Consider the following 22515-nt stretch of genomic DNA (forward strand, 5'->3'; position numbering starts at 1 on the left):
AACAGTCAATTAATGAGTTACTACATCAACAGAAAAATGAACTGGCACAGATGTTAAGCCAAAATAAAAACCATAAATCTCTCCCCTACGCTTAGAAAATATGTGATGTGCCTCCCCTATTTTACAGCACCCCCTCCCCTCTTATAAGTAACAAACAGTCCCTAAGACATTTAGGCCGTGTGTGTGTTTTCATGTGTATGTCTTGGTGTTAAACATTTCATATCAGTTTTTGTCTGTGGTGAGTGACCTCACTTTTTGTTACTTCTTTTCATGACAGAATGGTCTATTGATTATTTTTTCCAAAATGTTGAAAAATCTCCACTGAATGTTCCCAAAGCCCAAGAGGATGTATTGTAATTGGCTGTGTGTAACAGGCCTAAACCTAAAGATAAGTAATTTACAATGATACAAAGCAGAAAATTATCACATTTATAAAGTGGCAAAACCTAACTTTTGAGAAGCTAGAAAAATGACACTGAACTGCCAATTCTGTTACTGTTACTCTGTTCCCTTACTACAATTACTGGACAACCACTTGAGCTGCAGCCACCTCACTTGATAACATTAAAAGAGAAACATACAACTTTAAATATTTGCATTTTGTATTTATTTGAAATACCATCTGAGCCCCAAAACCTCCCAGCAGACCAGAGGCATGTTTGCCTTTAAAAAAAATCACCAATATTATGCTATTCATCATAGTAAGAAACTGTAAAAATAGAAATTATCGTCAGATTTCCACATTTCCACATTTCCAACAGTCCTCATACACATTATGTGCAACAAATTCTTCCATTGGGATACATACAGGATAACTCCAGGATTTTCAAATCTAATTTTAAACTTTTGATCATCAAAGGGTAAGTTTTAAAAATCAGCTGCTGTGCTGGGTTACTGATATTATTCTGGCATTTGCTGCTACGCTGTTACATGTTTATTTGGGAGAACTGTAATTATATGCACATGTTGCTAATGCTGGCTTTGTATGCACTGTGATGTGTGTATGGAAGCTATTTGTGTGTAGGCTTATTAAGTTTTCTTGGATTTGTGTGGCGGTCATGCACCCATATTCTGCTGAAGTGCACAACAGCTTACGTGGTGATGCAATTTGTAAGGAGGATCTGGATTTTGTTTATGATTTCAGCTTGTTTTTTTTTTTTTGTTTTGTTTGTTTTTTTTTTTAGGGATAACTCACTCCTGTGCTGGTTGCTTGTTGCATTGGCTCCAATACCTACTGTACATTTGGTGTGAATATTAAAAAATATGGTTATTTATGGTGAAGGGAGGGTCATGCATTTCCCCCAGTCACTCAGGGAGGCTCAAGGAAAAATATTTGTAGCTTCAGGGAGGGTTATGATAAATAAAAATTAAGTCACATCCCAGCCATCAACCTCCTCTGATAAGTAACACACAGTCACTTAGGTTGTCAGGTCTGGATTTATTTTGTTCTTTTCATACAACCATGATCATAGCGCCAAATTCTGCTTCAAGAAAAACATAAGACATGTTTACTTCACTTCAGTTCGTCCATGAACGGGAGTTACAGCTCGGGGCCTTTTTATTTACCAGACAGTGGGCGGGACAAAACATTACGTACCGTCCAGACGTGTGACGTCGCACTCACGTCTTGCGTCAACTCAAAATCGAAGTAGATTTCTCCAGGCGTACACTCTTTATATTCTGCATTGCAATAAACATTTTGTACACACATTATTTACCATGGCCTGTTTGAAACCACGGGAGCTTGCCACCGTAACGGAATATCCTTAAGGAATACCTCGTATGGGATCGAAATCTACGCTTCTTTCAGCTAAGCTAACGTTATTGCATCTATTAGCAAAACTTGCTAGCTAAGAAGCTAGCGCTAGCACTTAGCTCTCCCTATCCTACCGTCGAGCTAGCTATGCATTAGCACTTTAGCCTGGCTCGCTAACCAGTGACAACTGACAAAGGTAAACAACAAACCTTTTGAGTCTGTTTCTTGTTAATCACAACTCGCATAACTTTACCTAGTCAACTAGCTACAACCTGCTGTCGATAAAAACTGCGTTTTAACGTCCCTGTTTGCACCGCTAACACTGAAGTACGAAACGGAGAAAATGGTTAGCAACACTGTTAACGAAAAAAACAACAATACAAATCTTGAATCCCTTATTAGTGACTAGGCCGACCAAACTAGTGTTGGGGGAAACGAAGCTTTCTGAAGCACTGAATCACTATGAGGCAATTGTGTGTTAAAAATGGTTCACTGTTTCGTAGCATTTGATACAGTCAAAATGGCGACACCTGCTGGACAAGCCCCTTGTATTGCATCTGAATATCGGTGGATTAAATCCGAGACCATGATGAAACAGTTAGTTAGCGATCTTATGCTTTCATTATTGTGACTTTGTTAAGTTAAAACTTGCTCTACATAACGAGTCACTGTAAGCAGAATCTATAGCTGAACACTGAGGCGTACTTTAAGGGGCCTGGTTTTGGGTGGTCACGTGACTTTTGGCGTGGTAAAATGAGGCATCGAAACATCTTGGTGTGATACTTCTGCTATTAAAAGTCTATACTGTGTTGAGCAGTCTGCTTCGGGGGTAACATCACTGGGCCTGGCTAACTCTGGCTAACTGCTAACTAATGCTAGGCTGCCTGATGTAATGTTAGCTTGTTTCAACTTAGTAAACCTAATTGAGGGGTGACCATAACAACAGTCTGCTGACCTGAGCCCATAGTCAGACACTCAGGTTTGTTCTATAATCAAAATAATATCTGACAATGTTACAGGTGCTACCGTTTAGTGTTGGGAATCAGTAGCTTTGGCAGCATGTTAGCATACCCTTACTGGTTTGTGACTATGTTTGTGTTCTACTTTTTGAGTTATAACTAGCTGTTGTAAATACATGGCATTAATAGCAGCCCTTAGTCTTTGGATAGCAGCCTATTTTAGTGTGTTGTGGTAAGCATTACTCTCAGCTTTAATGACCTGGACTGTTATCTTTAGGATAAGGTGTTTGGCACACCTTTTGTGAATGACTTGTGCCTTAATCATTATGGTATGAGGAGAGTGTGTATGAAGTGATAAAGTTATAAATAAAAGCTTACCTCAAATAATATTCTTACAGTCACAGTTAAAACTGAGATGTTTTTTGGTATTTCTCATACTTACGGAGTTCATTTTGTATGGAAAAGTTCAATTTGATGTCATATATCATTTCACCATTTTTTTTGCCTATTATAGAAGTTGTTGTATGTCTGTCCTATATTGGCTGTGTGTGACATAATCTCTTATTTATATACTATCTTAAGTATTTTCACTGTGTAATCAGTTTGTCACTCACTGAAGCTGATGATTCATCTCCATCATTTATGAAAATTCTGACTCCTATTTGCAAATTTGGGGCAGAGAAATGTATGTCCCCATGCAAGTCTGTCTAAAACACCGGGAGAGATTTTCCAGTACTAATTCTGTGGTATGAATAGATCGACTTAATCTTGGTTATGATTTTAAAATTGAAGTAGACATTGGTTGAATTGTCATCTAAGTTTTCCCTCTTTGTCTGTTTGTTGATTTAATAGAGTGCAGATGATGTGATCCTGACCATGCCAGAGTGAAAAACCAAGCTTTTCCTGTTTGTGTCATTACAAACTACAGTTGACACACACTTTCAGCCTCACATAAAAATACATCTTCCCAACAGTCCATACGACATCGGTGTCTGCAGTTGTGTCTGCACCTGAACCATGTGAGGGCCCCTCGGTCCAGTCTGAGGGGATCCCAGGACTGTTGCAAATACAACCCCGCTGTGCGGGGTGTGACTGATACTGCCTGTGTCTGCGAGAGCAGTCTTTTCAGTACCCCCCTCCCCATCCACACATTCCTGTTCTCCTTACTGAGGAGACACGCCATGATGTTCCGAGACCAGGTAGGTATCCTCACAGATTGGTTCAAGGGCTGGAATGAGTGTGAACAGACGGTGGCACTGTTGTCCCTCCTGAAGAGGGTGTCCCGCACCCAGGCTCGCTTCTTACACATCTGCCTTGAACACTGGCTGGCAGACTGCACAGAGATCCACATCCTAGAAGCTGAGGCCAACAATGCAGGTAGCTGAGAGATTTTTGTTGTATGAGAGTGTTTTGTCATATCTTAACAATGATATATGATTATGGGGCACTATTTGTTCTATCTTCTCCTAAAATAGAAGAAGACCTTAATTCATACAGTAATAAAAGATTAATGGCTGGTGAAATTCTCTGTTTGCCCTTTATCATTAGCAATTGTCAGCCAGTGGCATCAGGAGCCGAAGGAGAAGGTTGTGTCCTTGCTGCTGTCCCACCTGCCTCTGCTGCAGCCACGCAACAGCGAGGCCAAATGTGAGTACATGAAGCTGCTGCAGAAGGTGTTGAGTCACACTATTGAGAGTAGCCTGTTTGTAGAAGAAAGCAGGCAGCTGCTGTCCTACGCGCTCATCCACCCTGCCACCACACTGGATGACCGCACCTCTCTGGCCATGTGGCTCAACCACCTGGAGGAGCACCTATCCAGTGGCTACGCACCCCGGGCCCCTTCTAGCCCCTACCACCCACGTCAGGGCTCAGATGAATGGCCCAGCTCTGCTGAGGCTCTGGACCCTGGCCTCGCCTGGCACGACAAGTCCCCTTCATCTAGCACGTCTCCAGCAGGCCAGAACGGACACATGCCTTTCCCAGGCGGGATGTCGTCTCCCATCAACAGCAATAACACAGGTATTGTTTCTCATTCTCCTCGTTTTATGAAATGGGTGAAAACATGAGGAAATAGGTTTAAAGAGGGATATGAGACCACTATGAGACCACTGTAGACATCTACCATATTGTGAAAACAGTATGCATTTCTCAGGTCTTAGTGTTAACCTGTATTAATTTTCTTCTGAAGGAGTTTTCCAGAAATTACTGTTGTTCCTAAAATTGATTGTTTCCCTTGCCAGGTCTGGGTGGGCAGATGCAGCCTAGCCCTCTGAAGAAGTCCATGTCCGTTATTCCCTCCAGTCCTCAGGCTTGTGGCTCTGAGTGGGTTAGCCAGGATGACGCAGGGGGTCGACAGAACTTCATTCTCACAGACCACGCACCCCTTTCACCCCAGAGCAGTGTTGCCTCCTCGGGCAGCGAGCAGACAGAAGAACAGGGCTCCGCTCGCAACACCTTCCAGGAGGATGGCAGTGGCATGAAAGGTCAGAGTTCATAACTGAACTGAGCCAAGGGCGCTCACAGCATTTTGCTCTGGTAACAGCCGCACACAGCCAACAGCTGTGGTGATATAAGCCGAAATGTAACATCCTTTTTTTTTTTTTTTTGTCCCTTGGTGTGTATTTGTTCTAGATGTTCCCGCATGGTTGAAGAGTCTCCGCCTTCATAAATATGCATCACTTTTTTCCCAGATGACCTATGAGGAGATGATGATTCTCACAGAGCACCACCTGGAGTCGCAGGTTTTTAAGTCTCCCTTTTACATACTCTGGGGCTGGGCTTTGATTACTCCACCCTCCTTATCAATTTGTGAACATTACTGTCCTCGAACCTGATGATACATCAACTCTCAATGAGGCATGAAATTAAGTGATGCACCCTACAGTTATATTGAGCCAGTCAAACATACAAATGGTGTGATTTTGCCTCTGCCCCTTGGCTTTAATGAAACAAATGGTGATTAGGTTTGTTATTTAGTAACTGTATAAATTGCACAGTGTTGCCACAAGAAATGACTCGCCTGCTTCTCACAGTGTCTTGTTACATTCTCTCTCCCCTTTTTAGAATGTCACTAAAGGAGCACGACATAAGATCGCCTTAAGTATCCAGAAACTGCGAGAGAGGCAGAGTGTGCTCAAGTCTTTAGAAAAGGTAATTCAGATGAGATGGTGTTCGTCTTCCCGTGCTAAAAAAAATTATATAACAGTGTTCTTCCTTGATGACTTTTCACTTGTGTTAATCAAAAATGCACTTGAGTATGCACTCGATGGTCATGTGACATGGAGAAATTTACATTCTGCACAGAGGCAGACACAGAGCAGGACTCAATGAAATCTGTACAAAGCGTATCTCTGAGTTGCTTATACAACATGTGACACTAATATCATCTCATGGCAGGATATTTTGGAAGGGGGAAACCTGCGTAACGCACTCCAAGAGCTGCAACAGATCATCATCACACCCATCAAGGCCTACAGCCCACCCGGTGCGTCACAGACTGCCCTGGACGCGGCCACCACCCCGGACACAGCCACCTCCACTTCAGACGCCACAAAAACAGGAGCAGATAAAGAGCCGGCCTCAGAGGGCTTCCAGTCCCACAACCCACCTCCCTGTGATGGAGACTCCTCAGCCACACCCATCTCAGACGGCGACATTGCGGGACAGTTCACTCGTGTTATGGGTAAAGGTAAGAGTAAGATGTTTTTTCCCAGATTGAAAGTGATTATACGTGCACACAGTTCCCTCAGATCCCTCTAAATGTGCTTAATGGATATAAAATAAGCCCAGGCTTCTTTTTGTTTCAGTGTGCACCCAGCTGCTAGTGTCAAGGCCAGATGAGGAGAATATCAGCTGTTACCTTCAGCTCATTGAGAAGTGTCTGACACACGAGGTGAGGACATGAGGTCATTTGGGCATTGTTGTAAATGCACCCACTGGTAGTCTAACAGCACTATAAATAGTGCCTTAGAAATATTAAATTATTAAAAATAGTGTTAATAGTGTTTTTTCTCCTGAAAGGAAGAAAAAAAAACTTTTCCTTTGAAAATCACAAATTCCAGAAGCATCTGCTGAAGCTCTGTTAGTGCTCTTTGAAATTCTGATGCCTTTTTTTCTTCTGCTGTCTTTTTCTCTGTGGCAGGCTTTCACAGAAACTCACAAGAAAAGGCTGGTCTCCTGGAAGCAGCAGGTCCTCAAACTGCTCCGCCTGTTCCCTCGGAAAGCTATGCTGGACATGCCTGTGTACCGACAGAAAGGGTGAGACTCCGCTGGCCTTCTTTACCTTTGATCTCCCTCTTCAGCGGGGGAGATGTCAGACAGGCTGAATGTTACATTCTCCCTGCACTCACCCCTACTGTCTAACTTTTACTTTGATTCTCTTTCACTTTCTTCTACCCCGTTCAAAAATCACCTTTTCATAGGAAGGAGCCGTAACAGCTCTCTTAACTCTCATTGATTTCTGATGTTTGTTCTTTTTTGTTTGTTTTTTTTAACCCAGCTGGACCTATGGGTCCAATTCCCTCCCCACAGCAGGCTCTGTGAGTGGAGTTGTAGGGCGGCGGGGACAAAGGCAGTTCCAGATGACTCCTCGTGGACTCCCAGCCGGGCGCATCGGTCTTCTGAGTCCCGGCGGGATTGGGGGAGCATCTCCACGCCACACACTCACTAATCCTGCGCTGGCAGGCCAGGGTAGACAAGTCAGTATTCCTGTCAGTGGATGAGCATTTCAACAACAGTATGTGACACATGAAACTGTGAACAAAACGGATCATACTATTATAATTAAGTTGAAGGAAAACCTTTACTACACAGCTTTAAGTAGTAACATGACTTTGAATTTTGTGACTAAGTAGTATTTTCTGCAAGTTGTGTTGCCCTGAGTTTTTCTCCAATATGTCCCTTAAGGGTACCTGCAATAACTATGATATTTAAAAATGAAATATTGATATTGTGTTAATAACACACACAATAATATCGCTTTGTCTACCTTCCCCAAAGCAACGTGGTTGCCTTTTCTCTATTAAGTGTAACTGCTCTTTTTGAATGATTTTGTACACTTAAAGTTACAGACACTCTCTCCACCACACTTGTATTTTGAGTGTTATTCATTTGCCAGAAAAAGAGACAAAGCAAACTGATAGCATTATTATTATTTCAAAATTTCTATACACATTGAGATAATATCGTCATTGTGAAATCTTCTGTCCACGATAATCGTGTAGTGAAAATCTGATATCATGCCAGCCCTATTGAACCTTCACTATGTCTTAAGGTGTTGACCTGCATGGTGTCATGCCCAAGGAGTCATAATAGGCCTTAGTAAACATTTGTTCTTAAAGGAAAACAAGTGAAATAACAGGAGATTTTGGCAGTTTAATCAGTATACATGACGACAGCACACGAGGTTAGGGATCACATTTTGATATGAATTGATTCATTATCATACCTTGAAGAGATCCTGTTTAATGACTTAGCTGAAAGATAAGCAAACCCCCGTCAGCCTCCGAGGATGAGTGGCATCTCCCTAATGAGAACTTGTGTTTTCCTCTATAGAACCTGTGGTTTGCCAACCCTGGGGGCAGTAACAGCATGCCAAGTCAGAGTCGCAGCTCTGTGCAGCGGACCCACTCACTCCCTGTCCACACTTCCCCACAAACCATGCTCATGTTCCAGCAGCAAGGTATTGTATGAGTTAAAGCCTCTTGTTCTCTTTTATAAGTCTATTCCTGTCTTTGTTTACATTTCGATATACTGTATTCTTTGGCAAAACTACATCTGTAAGTCTTGCTGTTCTTAATCTCCTGTTCACATTTTCTCACACTGTTGTGTGCTTCACGTTGTGTATCTAGGACTCCATTCATTTTTAAAGTAGAATTAATTTTTTAAGCTAAACTGGAAATGGTTAATGGGACAGAAATTATTTAGAAGTGGCACACTTGACAGATAGTGACTTTTGTGAGCAACTCAAGCTACACAACTTTGATAAAAAAGGTAAAAAAGGCCATTTGGTCAGATGCCAAGCCAGAGAGGTGCTCTCCTGCTGTGCCAAGGGCAAAATAACAAGACAGCATAGCGGCATGTAGCAATAAACAATCTGTCACCTTGTACAATACACATAACTTTATGGTTGCCTTGTCTTGTGTGCCAGATGCCAGACATGAGCATTGCAAATTCATCTGTAATGGTCCTGCTATTTTTCAACAGAGCCTGCATAGAACATTTCCATCGCAAAGCATTCTGTATGAAAGCCAAAAATTCATAACTTAAACAGATGTATGAACCCAGCAATGCTACAGTTTCCATGTCTGCAGCCAGGGGCTCTCGCTACTTTATACTCTTGTTTTAGTTTTAAATGGGGAAGGCTCTGTTCTAACCACAGGACTGTGTCTGATAGGATGATGTTTTGTTTATAGCACCTTTGTCTGTACACCATGCTTCAGTAACTAGAACTGACGTGCCTAGCACCCACATGACATGCGATGTTCACCTCACATCTAGGTGTTTGTTGTTTTTTAACACTATTTTTTGGCATTTTTGCTTTCACTGGATAAAGCAGTACAGACAGGAAAAACAGGAAACAAGGGGAGAGAGGAGGGTATGTCAACACCCGCCCTTGGCCAGAACTGAAACAGAGATGTGCGCCCCAACCATTTGGCCGTCAGGAAGCACCTTACTGTTTTGTTTCAATTTAAATAATCCCCAGAAAAACTAAATACTTTGCTGCCTCCCTGGCTTTTAATTTACTCCCTGTAGTGCACATACTCACATCAGTTGTTAAAATTGATTAAGAGGTATTTCATAGTATTGCATTTTTAAAGTTCAATACAAATTATCTTATAAAACCTCACTATAGAAAAAAAGGATTACAGAACTATTTCACAATTTCCAAGTTTACTGTAACAGATACAGCACATACACATAGACAAAAAAATAGGCAAGATTCTAGGAGTTCACTTGATGCTTGGATGATACTCCAGTAACTTCCCTCTTCTCTGTTCTATTGAAAGATGTGTACTTTGTAATAATAATAAAGAGACAAGTATTTCAACAGAGTTTAGTGATGTGTTCCTCTGGCTTCTCCAAATTGATCCTTTCAAAACATGTCTAGACATCACTCATCACTGCACAGTCTTGCAGCTGAGTTAAAGATCAGTCAAGGGTCAAACTTGACACCCAAATGGCCGTCGCTGGCCTGTGTTCTGAGGTTTCACTTTCAAGCTCACTCACACTCCGTCCCTCCTCAGACATGTATTATGTATCCCGTCTGCATCCACTCGAGACAAATGGCAGTTTACTCCTGACATCAGAATACAGCTCAAGTGTGTCTTGAGTGACTGCTTTTGATTACATTTTGGTTTTGTAAGCAAGTGAAATGTTAGCTGTGACTCACGCCAAACACAAAACACACAACACACTCTTGACTTAAGCCATGTAACTTGGGTACCTCACCTTTATTTGTATCAGACAGCATCATGACTGCAAGTTACTTTTTGATCAAACTGATCATCATACTGTTCATCAGTTCATGGCATGTTTCAGCAGTAGTTATGCACTCTTTCTACCCCGAGTTCTTTCCAACATGCTGTAACATTTACTTGGCACTTAGTTTATTTTAAGGAAATGTGTGAACGGTGCATTAGCACCATAGCACTTTGTCAATGTGAGGAAAATAGAGTGAGTAATGAAACCACTGTGCTGGTGTGCTGTACATAGTTTGGTTCTGTGCAGATGATACTAAAGTCATTGTCATTTAATAGAAATAAATATGTTTTATTAAAAATACTTTTGAGAATTACAGTTACCCCCTTGAGTCCTACACACTTGAAGGAGTATTAATTGAATTAAAATTATACATTTTTGTAGTTATGTTAAGGTTATCTGCAACCTCACCACTAGATGCCATTAAATCCTATACACTTGATCTTTAATCATGACAAGGCATAATAGTGTCCTTATAATTGCACCTGTTCTTTTCCTTGGACATTCTTTATTTTGAATGAAAAAAACAACACAGTTGCTTTTTAAATTTATAGTGTAAAAAAAAAAAAAAAGATTTTATTGAAATTTGACAATAATATGAACCTCACTCTTCCTTTAATCTGAGACTCTTTCCACTCATTCCCACAGAATGCCAAGTTCCAGGTGCTGACCTGGAGATCAACCCCACGCTGGAGTCACTGTGCCTCAGTATGACAGAGCATGCCTTAGGGGGTAAGTGTCCTCAGCAGCTCAGTACTAAATAGGCCACTGGCTGGCAAACCTCACACTAAACTACCAACTAGACAAAAACACCTTCTTACAATTAGGTCATGACAGAAAGGATTTAGTGAACAGTTTGTGTCCATCAGGGATAACAATATTTTTCACACACAACTTCTGCCACGCAATAGAGACAAAAAAAGTCTGATGACTTTTATCATTCATATTTAATTAGTTATGTTGTGTATTAATTTTTCATAGCATCTGAATTATACAATATCATTAGTCAAGTCACAGTCTGGGTCCTATTGTGGAGAGAGAATGACACATACTCACCTCTGTGCATCATATGGTGTACTTGAATGACAAAATTTGCATGATCGTGTCAAAGAAGATTAAGGGACGGTAGCTCTGTATTATTTTACTCTGTGAATGACGTAGAAAGGTATCCCTGCTGCATGAACACTTCATTGTGAGTTTGATAGGATTGTATCTGTGTGAACAATCTGAAATTCATGTTGACTACGTTTACATGCACAGAATATTCCGTTTTTTGCCCTTATTCCTAAAAGACAATATTCCTACCAGGCTGTTTACATGGTGACAAAGTGACTATTGGACTAATATTCCCATATACATGCAGCCATGCATAGTCAGATTAATGTGCCCATGCATATTGTTTATCATGCCAAAATATGGAAAAGTAGGACCACAGGAGCTGCTTGTGCCACTTTGCCTCTTTGTGTCAAAACAGAAGTCTTCCCTCTTTTACTCATTCAACAGCCCTTTTTGAAAAGGTCAGTGATGCGACATTAGCAAATATCTGAAAACCTATTCATGTCCAAGTCTTTCCTAATGTTTAAAAGCAGGTGTGTTTCTCTTCCCAACCAGAAATGTGGGCTTTTAATTTGAACATACATCTCTACCCCAGCTTTGCAAACTGCTGGTTAGTTTGTTGTGTAGAGGGCATCTATGACATCGTACAGAGCAGACAGTAAACAGCAAATGGCAGTAAAATCTTAAATTGAGACACATGTTCCCAATGCGCTGTATACATGTCCAAAGAAAAATCCTAAAACCTGAATAATCTCAGCATATCCCATGTCTTCATCAGAAAATACTGCATTCAGAAAAAGGCCTAATTCAGAAAATCCAACTGAAATATGTTCACATTAATGGCATCAAATTTAGAATATTGCAATATGTTGATTTATAGTGGAATATTAATGTGCAAGTAAACGTAGTTACTTTGGCTTACTTTCTGGATGTCAAAGATCAAATAGCAGGGACATATACACTGGAATTTATTCACGACTGTTGAAACAAATGAGATGTTACACATTCAGTTTTATACTATTTACAAAGCAATTCCCCAATGTATAAAAGGAGCTGCTTTTATCTAGAAACAGATCTAATAAATACAAGAAATGCAAACATCAGTGGTTGACATATAATAAAAATGCATGCGATGAATGTAAAAAAATTCATGGACACATAAAAAGGCATCAATGACTTAATCTGCTCCTGGGAGAAAATGGAGAAAAGGGAGTAGAGCTGTCTGAAAGTTAACTACTCTTATCAGATTAAATGTAAATGGTATGGTATTTTTTATGATTGTAAATGTCTTCAAACATTTATATTTCCAATCTCCTCCTCAGATGGAACAGACCGGACATCGACAATATGAAAAAGAAGAAAGGAAAACTACACGTCAGTTGAGGCCTGCTCAGTTCCTCATCACCCAGCACAAAGATATACGTATGCTTAAGAAAACCAGGCAAAGCAGTCACTACAAAATGACAAAAAAACTGTGTATATGTTCTCTAATATTTTTGTACTTTATTATATACAACTAAGTTTATTAAAAATGGAATACAGATGATTATTATATTGCAGGACAGAGGAAAAAAAAAGCTAACTGCTCCATGTCACCTGCAGGACTGTGACATGATGTGCAGTGGCTCAGTTTGCCGTGGTCTGAGAGAAAAACGGTGGATTGGTGCTGTCTTAAAGGGGTTCTGCCCTATGAGTTACTCTTCTTTTTCTCCTGCCTTGGAGCAAGGCTTCTTACCAGAACACACTGACAGCCACAGCCCCTGCACCAGTTAATGTGTAGATTCAGAAAATGTCCAGCCAGGAGTAAGGCACTTTCATTAAATGATCTTTGATATTAGCTACTAAAGTGTAATTGGCTCTAGGATACACTCACTGAGGTTCCACTTATTGACAGGTATTGATACACGGATACCAATACGCTTCCTAGCCCGACTAATTGTTATATAACCAGTGCTAGTGACGACTGGTGTTGGTTGAAATTTAAACAGCTTTCCTTGGTTCTTTTTTTTCCTCTCCAGAGGACATGATTTTGAGGCAAAGGCAAGAAAGGGAGGACCAAAAGGATTGAGGAAAAGCTTGTAACTCAACCACGGGCATACCCTTTGGTTGTTTTCCCCAAACACACAGTCAAAGCAGAAGCGACTGTCCTCCTCTAAATGTACAAAGCCAAAGAGAAGAGTTGTGCGATTGTGTTAATCTGAGAAGGATATTTGTAGTGAAATGCAAGAGAATGGTATAATTTTTTTTAAAAAAAGAACAGCAGTCCGAATAATTTATGCCAGCTGCAATTTGTCTCTGTTATTTTATGCCCTACTACATAAATGATGATGAATCTCATTTTGTGCCGAGGAATCCCCACAGGGGTGAATAAGGGCTGGTGAGAGCTGATTTGATATTGAATTGATAAAAGCGAGGAGGGTAGAGTGTTTTCAATTTACACTCTAATGCTGGCTGAGAAAACTAAATGAAACCCATCTCAACCCCCTGGCCTTCTTATGATTGGCTCTGGAAAATGAAGCTTGTTCATGTAATAAATGCTCCAGAGCGCAGCGCCTCACCCTCGCAGTGCCCTCTTCCTCAAACGGCCAATGTGATGATTTGATGAATCATACTTTTTCAAGGTGCTTGACGATGTCCATACTTTCTGTTTGTGTCTCAATGTGTTTTCAGTCTCAGAACCCTAACATTATCATGTGGTATCAGTGTTGAATCAAAAACTTGTCTTATACGGCCTCTGTCTTTGAATGTGGCAGAGCGGAGGTGCATGTATGTGTAATATGGTCTTAACTTTTGGATCACTTTTGGTTGCATCATAAGGCAGGGATAAGAATTCACATTTTATTTCAGCAGAGCCATAGGAGGTCTGTCTAGTAAAGATGGTTATTTACAGATATCTTTTTCCAATTGTATTTTTTACTCTCCCTTGATATTGATAACTTATGCTTATTTTCTATAATCGCATGTTTTGCCACACTAATACAGCACTGTTGTAGATAGAGGACATGGTGGTTGATGGTGCCCAGAGTCATCAACAGCTAGAGAGCAGAAATCTTGCAACTAATGTTGTATGTTTATACCGCCTAAATGTCACTGTTTACATCTCTCTGGGATAATGCCCAATTCATGTTATGCGATGTCATGAATACTCCATTGTCTCACTATGTAACACATTAAAGAACTGACGCCTTCTCGCACATGAGCTGGCTGGGTAGAGCCTGAAAACAAAGCCTTCTACCCCCCTAATTCATGGAGTCTCACAAGGTTTTTTTTTTTTCAAAGTGATAACTGTATGAGGCATGTAACGCCTGCTTTTCTGGTCATGCAGTGGTGATAGAGAGAAAAGCTTTCCTAGCCTTGTGATTGAAAGGTCAGCTGTCATGTCCTGAAAACTGTTCATGTGGTGCCTGAAATGCACAGCTCCAGCATCTTCAATATGTTGATTTAATGGTCTTGAGTAGTATTCTAGTCATGGATTTCTTCAGAGCAGGCTCTTGGATAGATCTGACTTACTAAAAAGCATCACACTCATGCCCACAGAGGACTTTCAATGAGTTAACAATGCTGACAACTTTAAGAATCGGCTATCTTATTTTTAACTCTTCAATATACTGTATATCAATTGTGTTATGTTACCAATGGCTCAGATTATCCTTTTCATAGCCTCTGTAGCTTTGGACAGCCTACACGTATTGCTGCAAATAGACACAGAGGTACAGTGCAGCAGATTTCTGCGAGTGTCTGTGCGTGATAAAGACGCAGCAGGGGGTGACAATGCCTATCTGAGCCACAAATTATGTGATTATGAGTAAACAGAACACTAATAACAGGCCAAGGAATATGTTTACTCCATGTTTACATTCCAGTGATGCATGAAAAGAATTGGGTAAATGCACTTAACAAGTTAAGCCTGGTGTATTTTTCCACATACCAAGCATCCACTAGGAGGTACAGAGCCTGTGTCATATGGAGACGTCTACCAAGTGGTCCCAAGATCATGTTAATGTCCCTGCCAGGCATAATTATTAAATTAATGCAGCCAGCTGTAGGCTACATTGCATACATTTGTCTTGTACAATTTATATTTAATTCTGATGACTCCCCAGACATTTTCTAATATTTTATGAACCTTTTTGCATCCCATGCTTACTCTACTTTTTTACTGTCACTCATATGTGTGAATGGTCTGGAGTGCAGCATCCGTTGGATCATTGACAGTCCAAATAAAGAGGTTCAGTTCTTTTGCAACTTCACTTGTGGTTTGTGTTTGTGTCTGTTTACTTTGTCGCACATCGGACACGCCTTTTAGCAGCTGCTAAAAGTCAGCTGGGAGTTATTTTTATTGCTCTCATTTGTCATGTTACAGCCTTCTCTTATTATGTCCCGACATTCCTGGAGAAATTACTACAATTACTTTTTACTTCCGGGTTGCGCGCTATCAGCAGTTCATTTATCAAGCTAATGTGAGCTAGCCGCCTTTTTGTTAACGTCATTAGTTTATTTAAGAAGAAACCGGAGCTCTTTCGTCTGGAAACTTCACAACAACAACTCAGGTATGCTCGTATTTTGTCTCACTATTAAAAAAGCTAGAAATAAGTTCACATAAACACAACTTTCCTCCCACAGCAGAGTACGATACCCAAGTTAGCAACTAGCTAGCTGCCCTGCTAACTTAGCCTCCCGAACATAAACAGCTGCTTGCTAACGAGTTTAGCTCGGAAGCTAACGTAAATGTTAATCGCTTGATATTTTTTACTGTAAAGGGTGATTTAAATCGTGAATATGCCTGAAGAAGTTGACACTTCGCAAGTATTTAATGTTAGCTAGCGTTAGCTTGAGAGGTAGTGGAAAAAGTTGGGGAATTTCTGTTTGTAATCGACCGTCCACTTTCTCTTTATAGTAGTTGACGTTATTTGTGGGAGGACAGAGCCACATCCCTGATACCGAGTGTTCATGCTCTTTTCATGGCAAAAACAAGATAATGGTTTGACACAAGAGTTGGATTAATAAAAGAGGGAATTTAAGCTGATCAGCGCTGTAATGTTAGTTTCCTGTCAACTTGATCTTTCTTTTAAATCACAGTCAAAACCGCCTCATAACTTCACTGCCTTCCGGGTAGCCTATGGGTTTGTCACCAGCGTATGTTTAGCCATAATATTATGAATTCAACATAACTTATATGCATGTTAGAAGAAGCTTTAAATTGTAGGAAGAGCATCATAAGTCATGGTGCTTTCATGTAGATGTGGATGGTTTAACTAGTAAACATATCTGTGTACCTGTTTGTCAGTTTCAGGCAGGATATACAAAGTATTAAAGAGTTGAATTGATTGTGCTGACAGCTAAAATAAGGTAACAATGCAGGCAACTTTACAGCACAGACAGCTTCCTCCTAGAGCCAGGGGCCACAGTGGTGGGATTAATCAAAGCTTGGCCTGTGCTGGCTTTAGTGTTTGCTTCCTTTAAGTCCTTTAGTTGCTTCATGTGCCTTGAATTCAATGTATACTGATGAGTGTGAACTCTTCCCATCTTATAGATCGACTCAAAAGTATCCACACATTGAAAACACCTCCTAGATGTAATGCTATGCAATTCAACGACACCAAAAATGGCTTCCGAAATGACCATAAAGTTGAATCAAGTAGAGCTGAAATAATTGTTTTTTTTAGCTGATAAACAGGAAATTAATCTCCAACTATTTTGATATAAGATTGATCATCTAAGTAATTTTTCATAGCAGAAATGACACAGATGAACTGGGCACAGCTTTTCAAATGTATCTTCAGAAGTTTTCATAGTCTTCTCTGTTTTTTAAATTGGATATGTTAAGGTTTGGATGGCAACAAGGGCTTTGGGGAATTGTGATGGATATTTTTTACTGTTTTCTTGACCTAAAATTAATGTATTAAGTGGGGAAAATAGTCCACAGATTAAATGCTGATGACAGTAAGTGTCAGCTGCAGCCGTAAAATTAACATCTCTAAAGCGGGTTAAACAAAAAGTGAACATAATGACCTTCACAAAGGCAAAATTTGGAGCAGGGCTGTCAGGTTAGATTGTATCAGTTTTATATAATATGAAAATAAATTATCTTAAAAAGTTGACCGCAGGCTTTAAACTGAACTCTTTTTTTGTTTTGCAGGTCATTTTTACTCCATAAAGCCACAATGCATGGACGATGATAGTGACGTCTCAAACAAGGGATGTGGATGGGAAAGTCAACACCAAAAGCTAATTTCAATTACACGTCATCCCTTGACAGCTCCCTGAAGAGGCCTCACTGTTGCTTTTTCACCACATAATCCATCATGTCATTACCAAAGGAGTCAGGGAACCGAGGGAAAGATCGAGAGAGGGGGGCCCGTCCCAAGGTGAGACAGAGCCGCTCAGAGGAGAGGCGAGATGCAGGCAGTGGACGGAAAGGTGGAAAGGGGAAGAAAAAAGGCCTTGCTTCCCAGGATCCAGCAGCTGAGAGGCCCGTCAGTGATGGCTTTGAGTATGGTGAGTTGTTGAGTGACCTCGAGACAAGGGACCAATCTTCCTCCTCTCCCCTGAAGGAGACTTGGAGATGGCAGGGCTTGGAAGCCGCTGCCTCATTACTAGGACAAGAGCGAGTAATAGCCAAGCCAGGACTGGGAACAGTTAGCTCTGGTACAGAGTCACCTGCATCCAGTGATGGCGAGGGCAGAGGGTCAAGCAGCAGTCGCACTCTCCGGCAAAAAATCCAAGATGCAATGGGGCAGTGTTTCCCAATAAAGACACACAGTGCGGCGACACCAGCGCCATCTCCACAGGCTCTTTCGTCATCCACTGCTTGTGCCTCCTCGAGGCGCAAGATCCATCTCAGTGAGCTGATGTTGGATGACTGCCCTTTCCCTGTAGGATCAGAGCTGGCTCAGAAGTGGTATCTCATTAAGCAACACACGGCCCCCATTACCCAGCCTCCCATTCTTGATTCTGCAGTAGTGTGTAGCGCCCCTACTCCAGCAATGGCCACCGTGGTGGAGGACGTTGATGACAGGTTGCGAGAGCGCAGGCGCATCAGTATCGAACAAGGTGTTGAGCCACCACCCAATGCAGAGATCCACACATTCGAGGTGACGGCCCAAATTAACCCTCTCTACAAGCACGGCCCGAAGCTGGCTCATGGTATGAATGAGTTATCCGGGGCTGACAGAGCCTCCGCTCATCAGCAACAGCAGCTTCTCCTCCAAAGACAGCAGCAGCACCAGCTCCTTCTACAGAGCTGTTTGGACACTCTGGATGAAGTGGTGGCCTCAGCATCAGCCTCTGTCCACACCGGTGATATCATCCCCGACACTCTGGTTGACCCAGAGGTTACAGCGACCAACGTGCCCTCTAGAGCCGTAGTTCCTCCGACTGAGCATCCCAAATCTCACGACGGCTACCGCATCCACACTCAGATTGATTACATTCACTGTTTAGTTCCAGACCTGCTGCAGATCACCAACCTCCCGTGTTACTGGGGGGTGATGGACCGCTACGAGGCAGAGACGCTGCTGGAGGGAAAGCCCGAAGGCACCTTCCTTCTACGTGACTCCGCCCAGGAGGACTACCTCTTCTCAGTTAGCTTCCGCCGCTACTGCCGCTCGCTACATGCACGCATTGAACAGTGGAACCACAACTTTAGCTTCGACGTGCACGACCCCAGTGTCTTCCATGCGCCCACGGTGACGGGACTGCTGGAGCACTACAAGGACCCCAACTCCTGTATGTTCTTCGAGCCCCTGCTGTCTAACCCCATCCATCGCACACAGCCCTTCTCCCTGCAGCACATCTGCCGAGCAGTCATAAGCAGCTGCACCACCTATGATGGCATTAACATGCTTCCCATTCCAAATGCTTTGAAAAAGCACCTGAAAGAATACCACTATAAGCAGAGAGTACGTGTACGGCGAATGGACACCTGGTGGGAATGAAGGACAACAAAAAAATACAGACTAAAATTGACTACTACATACAGTTTTAACACTCACTGAACTGAACAATGAGTCTTGTTCCTCACTCCAACTGGTTGTATTAACCTACACTACAATGTACTTATTTATTTTATTCCTGCTGTACACGTCTTAACACTAAACAACACTGATGAGACATTATGTAATCTCACTGATCTTGCACACTCAAAGTTCTTTATGCTCAAATTAAACAAACTTATTTAGATCTGTGGTGTTCAGAGAACTACCCTCACTCAGCCTCTGTGTTTTCAAGTGTGACTAAATCAGCTTAATTATCTGACGATGGGGGAAAGTGTCCTAGTGTGAATCAAGATGATTATAATAGAGATGTTCATCAGTCACGTGCTGAGAAGGTGGAGTACATACTGACAAGGTTTTTCTCCGTGCTACTGAGGTGTGGGAGTGCAGCACGTATGCAGAATAAATCATTGTTTCCCACATGATCCCACAGTTCATTAAAAGGGGTGAGAGGTAGGCATATATGCTGCTTGTTATTACTGAAAAGTAGAAGCTTGCTCTAAAATAGATAATTGTCACACATTGAAAGTACAATTACGTGCACATCAGTTTCCGGTGGTGGTGTTAGATGTAGGGAAACATGCAAATGATGATTTTGCACAACTGGCATTAAATGAATCATATGCTCAGATTCTGCAGCTGCTTTGTTTTCACGTTACATGATGTCACCTCCTGCAGTTTCTCCTTTGAGGTTAAAACACATGCAGACAGTGCCAGCGGTCTTCTTACTTTAAAAGTAAAGGATCAAGTGTGGCCTTCATGACCTTCTCAGCAGTAGGTGAAGCAGCTGTATTAGAATACAAATGATAAAGCCCAGATGTTTATGGATATTATTTCACTCAAAATCTGACTGTTGCATTGCCCATTTCCAAATGTAGTCATTCAGTCAGTCCAGAGGTTTGGTCAGGTCTTTTTGAATTAGCATTTAATTATTGTGTAAAAACCCAGATCCTTAAAGAAGAAAAAGATTTCCGTTGCTGTATTTCCTGCTGTGCATTTCCTGCTGTGTATTTTAAAGAGGTGGGGAGTCGACACACTAATCTTCCATTCCAGCAGTTCATTGACGAAATTACCACAGTGAATTAGCGCTGATGAATCTTAATTAACAAAGAGAATGATGGGAGAAATTATGTGTTTTGAACATTTTTCCGGATCTTGACATTAAGTCAGTTACGGAGACAAAAAATCTACAAGCTCTGCGAAGAGGGAATCAATCTGAAGCTAAAAACCTAAAGGCACTGAGGAGAGGTAAAGCTCAAAATACAACCTAAGTCAAGATGAAATTCTTACAGTTCAGCAAAATATGAAAAATAAATCAGCTAAAAATATATGTCAGACTCCCATTTCACAGTCTCACCAATAGACTGCACTTTCTTGGGCCATATGTGTCATGTTGAGCAAATACAAAGATAAAATATGCATTTTTTATATTTAAATACTAAAATGTACACCTTTTTAGAACCATGCTATCTGTGGACATTGCCAAAGTCATATCAATCTATTAAATGGCAGAAATATCTGCATATTTGATCGTACAGATACAACACAATGTCACCACAACAACAGAAAGAAAGTAAAGGGCATTTCATGCTAGACTGCCTTTCCTTTGCCCTTTTATCTGCGACTTATTCAAAGATTAATTACTAAATTTACCTATGCAGCAGAGTCATTTACTGCTGTGTGTGTGAACAGCATTTTGCATTAATAAAAAACACACAAGAGAGACCACACCGCTAATTGTTGTGTGCACGAAGTAATAATCACAAAAGACAACCATCCCGGTGTTAATGGGGGAAAGCATGGAGAATGGATCCCTGATCATCTTCTGAAGCACTGCGATGCTGTTTTCTCCTTGAGATGGGCGATTTGATATGCAGAATGCAAATCATCCATGACAAGCACTCATCCACTAATGAAGCAGCTATAATTTAAACAGCGCTTCCAAGGCAGCATTAAAGTCTGCATTCGAAATGCAAAGTCAGGACCTTTGACCTTTGTATACCTAATTAAGTCACTTTAAAAACTGAACTATAAAAACCAGATTTTCTGTTTTGAAAGACATTTGACCTGTCGCGCATACACAAGTGAGGTCTGCACTGTGAAGCCTCGACACGAGCTATTTCAGACCCTTGACAGCTCAAGGCTTTTGTCTTTTATTCCCCAGCACAAGGCTCTGCAATCTGGTATGCCTGGCAGATAAGATCCAATAAGTGTGTCTGTGTCTGGACCACATTTTAAGACTTTAAACTCTTGATTCTACAAGTCCCATAGTTTCCAATACTTTCCCTAAAAAGGAGCAAACATATTCATCTGGAATTTTTTGTGTGATTTGGCACTTCCACTGAGCAATTTACAGTTATTTGCCAGTGTAGGTTGCAGAGTTTCAGAGCACAGCAGGTCATCTGGACATGCAAAAATGTTATATTTTTTCAGGGGGAAGTGTACAATTTGATGTGTCCAATTATGAATAATTAATGTACATATATTACATTGTGTATAACTAGCATTCCTCTGCAAATCCTCAGCTGCTTTTAAACTTGATGCAACTACCTAACCTGTCGGATTCTGTGCTTCTGTTTGCCCTGTGCCTAGGACTAAAGTACAAATGTCTCTCCAGGAAATATCCTAGGTTGTAATTAGGAAATTACACACTTGTAAGATAAAGCTTCATCAATTTAATATGCAGCCATAATTATGCACATTATATCTACATAACACCACGTACAGATAAATAGTTTTTCCATACAATACAGGGTATCCACTCGTGCGGTATTACATAATGCACAGCAGGTGGCTGCAAAGAGCTTCAGTGTGTTCTACCCCGGCTGTTCTCAGGCCTGTGTGTTCTCCGTGTGTGGTGCATTGAGATGGTGGGATTGAGTGTGGCTGCTGCAGCTGGCAGCACTGTGGCACTCATCATGCAGGTATTACAGGTCCTGGGGGGGGGGGAGAGAAGAGGACTTTTCTTTGCCTGGATCAGCGGGCCCAGAGGGACCGCATGCTCAAGCAAAGCAGAAAGCTGATTGGCTACACATACTTAGTGTGTTTGTGCCTGTTTGGGCCTCTTTTTTCCCTTTCCTTCCATTGAGGGAAGAGCTTTTACGCTGAGCTTAATCTCTACAGTCGAGCATCACGGGGGTGGAGAATAAGATTGGAATGTGCAGAACACCTGGGGACAGTTACTTACCCAAATAATCTGCTGAACATAATCTAACAATTGCCCTAAAAGGGCTCCGTGTGGCACAGACTTGGCTTATTTGACTGAAAATGT

General features: G+C 41.4%; 2 protein-coding genes across 2 annotated transcripts; both read left to right on the forward strand.

The window, feature by feature from the left end:
• Positions 1 to 1606: 1606 nt before the first annotated feature.
• Positions 1607 to 15500, forward strand: samd4b (sterile alpha motif domain containing 4B). Its single transcript, XM_033630654.2, has 13 exons — positions 1607 to 1952; positions 3568 to 4092; positions 4264 to 4734; positions 4956 to 5198; positions 5347 to 5456; positions 5779 to 5865; positions 6112 to 6403; positions 6522 to 6607; positions 6857 to 6972; positions 7214 to 7412; positions 8269 to 8395; positions 10843 to 10926; positions 12573 to 15500. Exons 2-13 carry the CDS (start codon positions 3897 to 3899, stop codon positions 12599 to 12601), a joined length of 2040 nt encoding a protein of 679 aa, XP_033486545.1. The 5' UTR covers positions 1607 to 1952; positions 3568 to 3896; the 3' UTR covers positions 12602 to 15500.
• A 1915-nt stretch (positions 15501 to 17415) lies between these two features.
• On the forward strand, positions 17416 to 19875 carry socs9 (suppressor of cytokine signaling 9). The gene has a single exon (XM_078167012.1). It carries the CDS (start codon positions 17556 to 17558, stop codon positions 19185 to 19187), a length of 1632 nt encoding a protein of 543 aa, XP_078023138.1. The 5' UTR covers positions 17416 to 17555; the 3' UTR covers positions 19188 to 19875.
• Positions 19876 to 22515: the final 2640 nt, after the last annotated feature.

This window comes from Epinephelus lanceolatus, chromosome 4 (genome assembly GCF_041903045.1).
Source record: "Epinephelus lanceolatus isolate andai-2023 chromosome 4, ASM4190304v1, whole genome shotgun sequence".
NCBI classification, from domain to species: Eukaryota; Metazoa; Chordata; class Actinopteri; order Perciformes; family Serranidae; genus Epinephelus; species Epinephelus lanceolatus.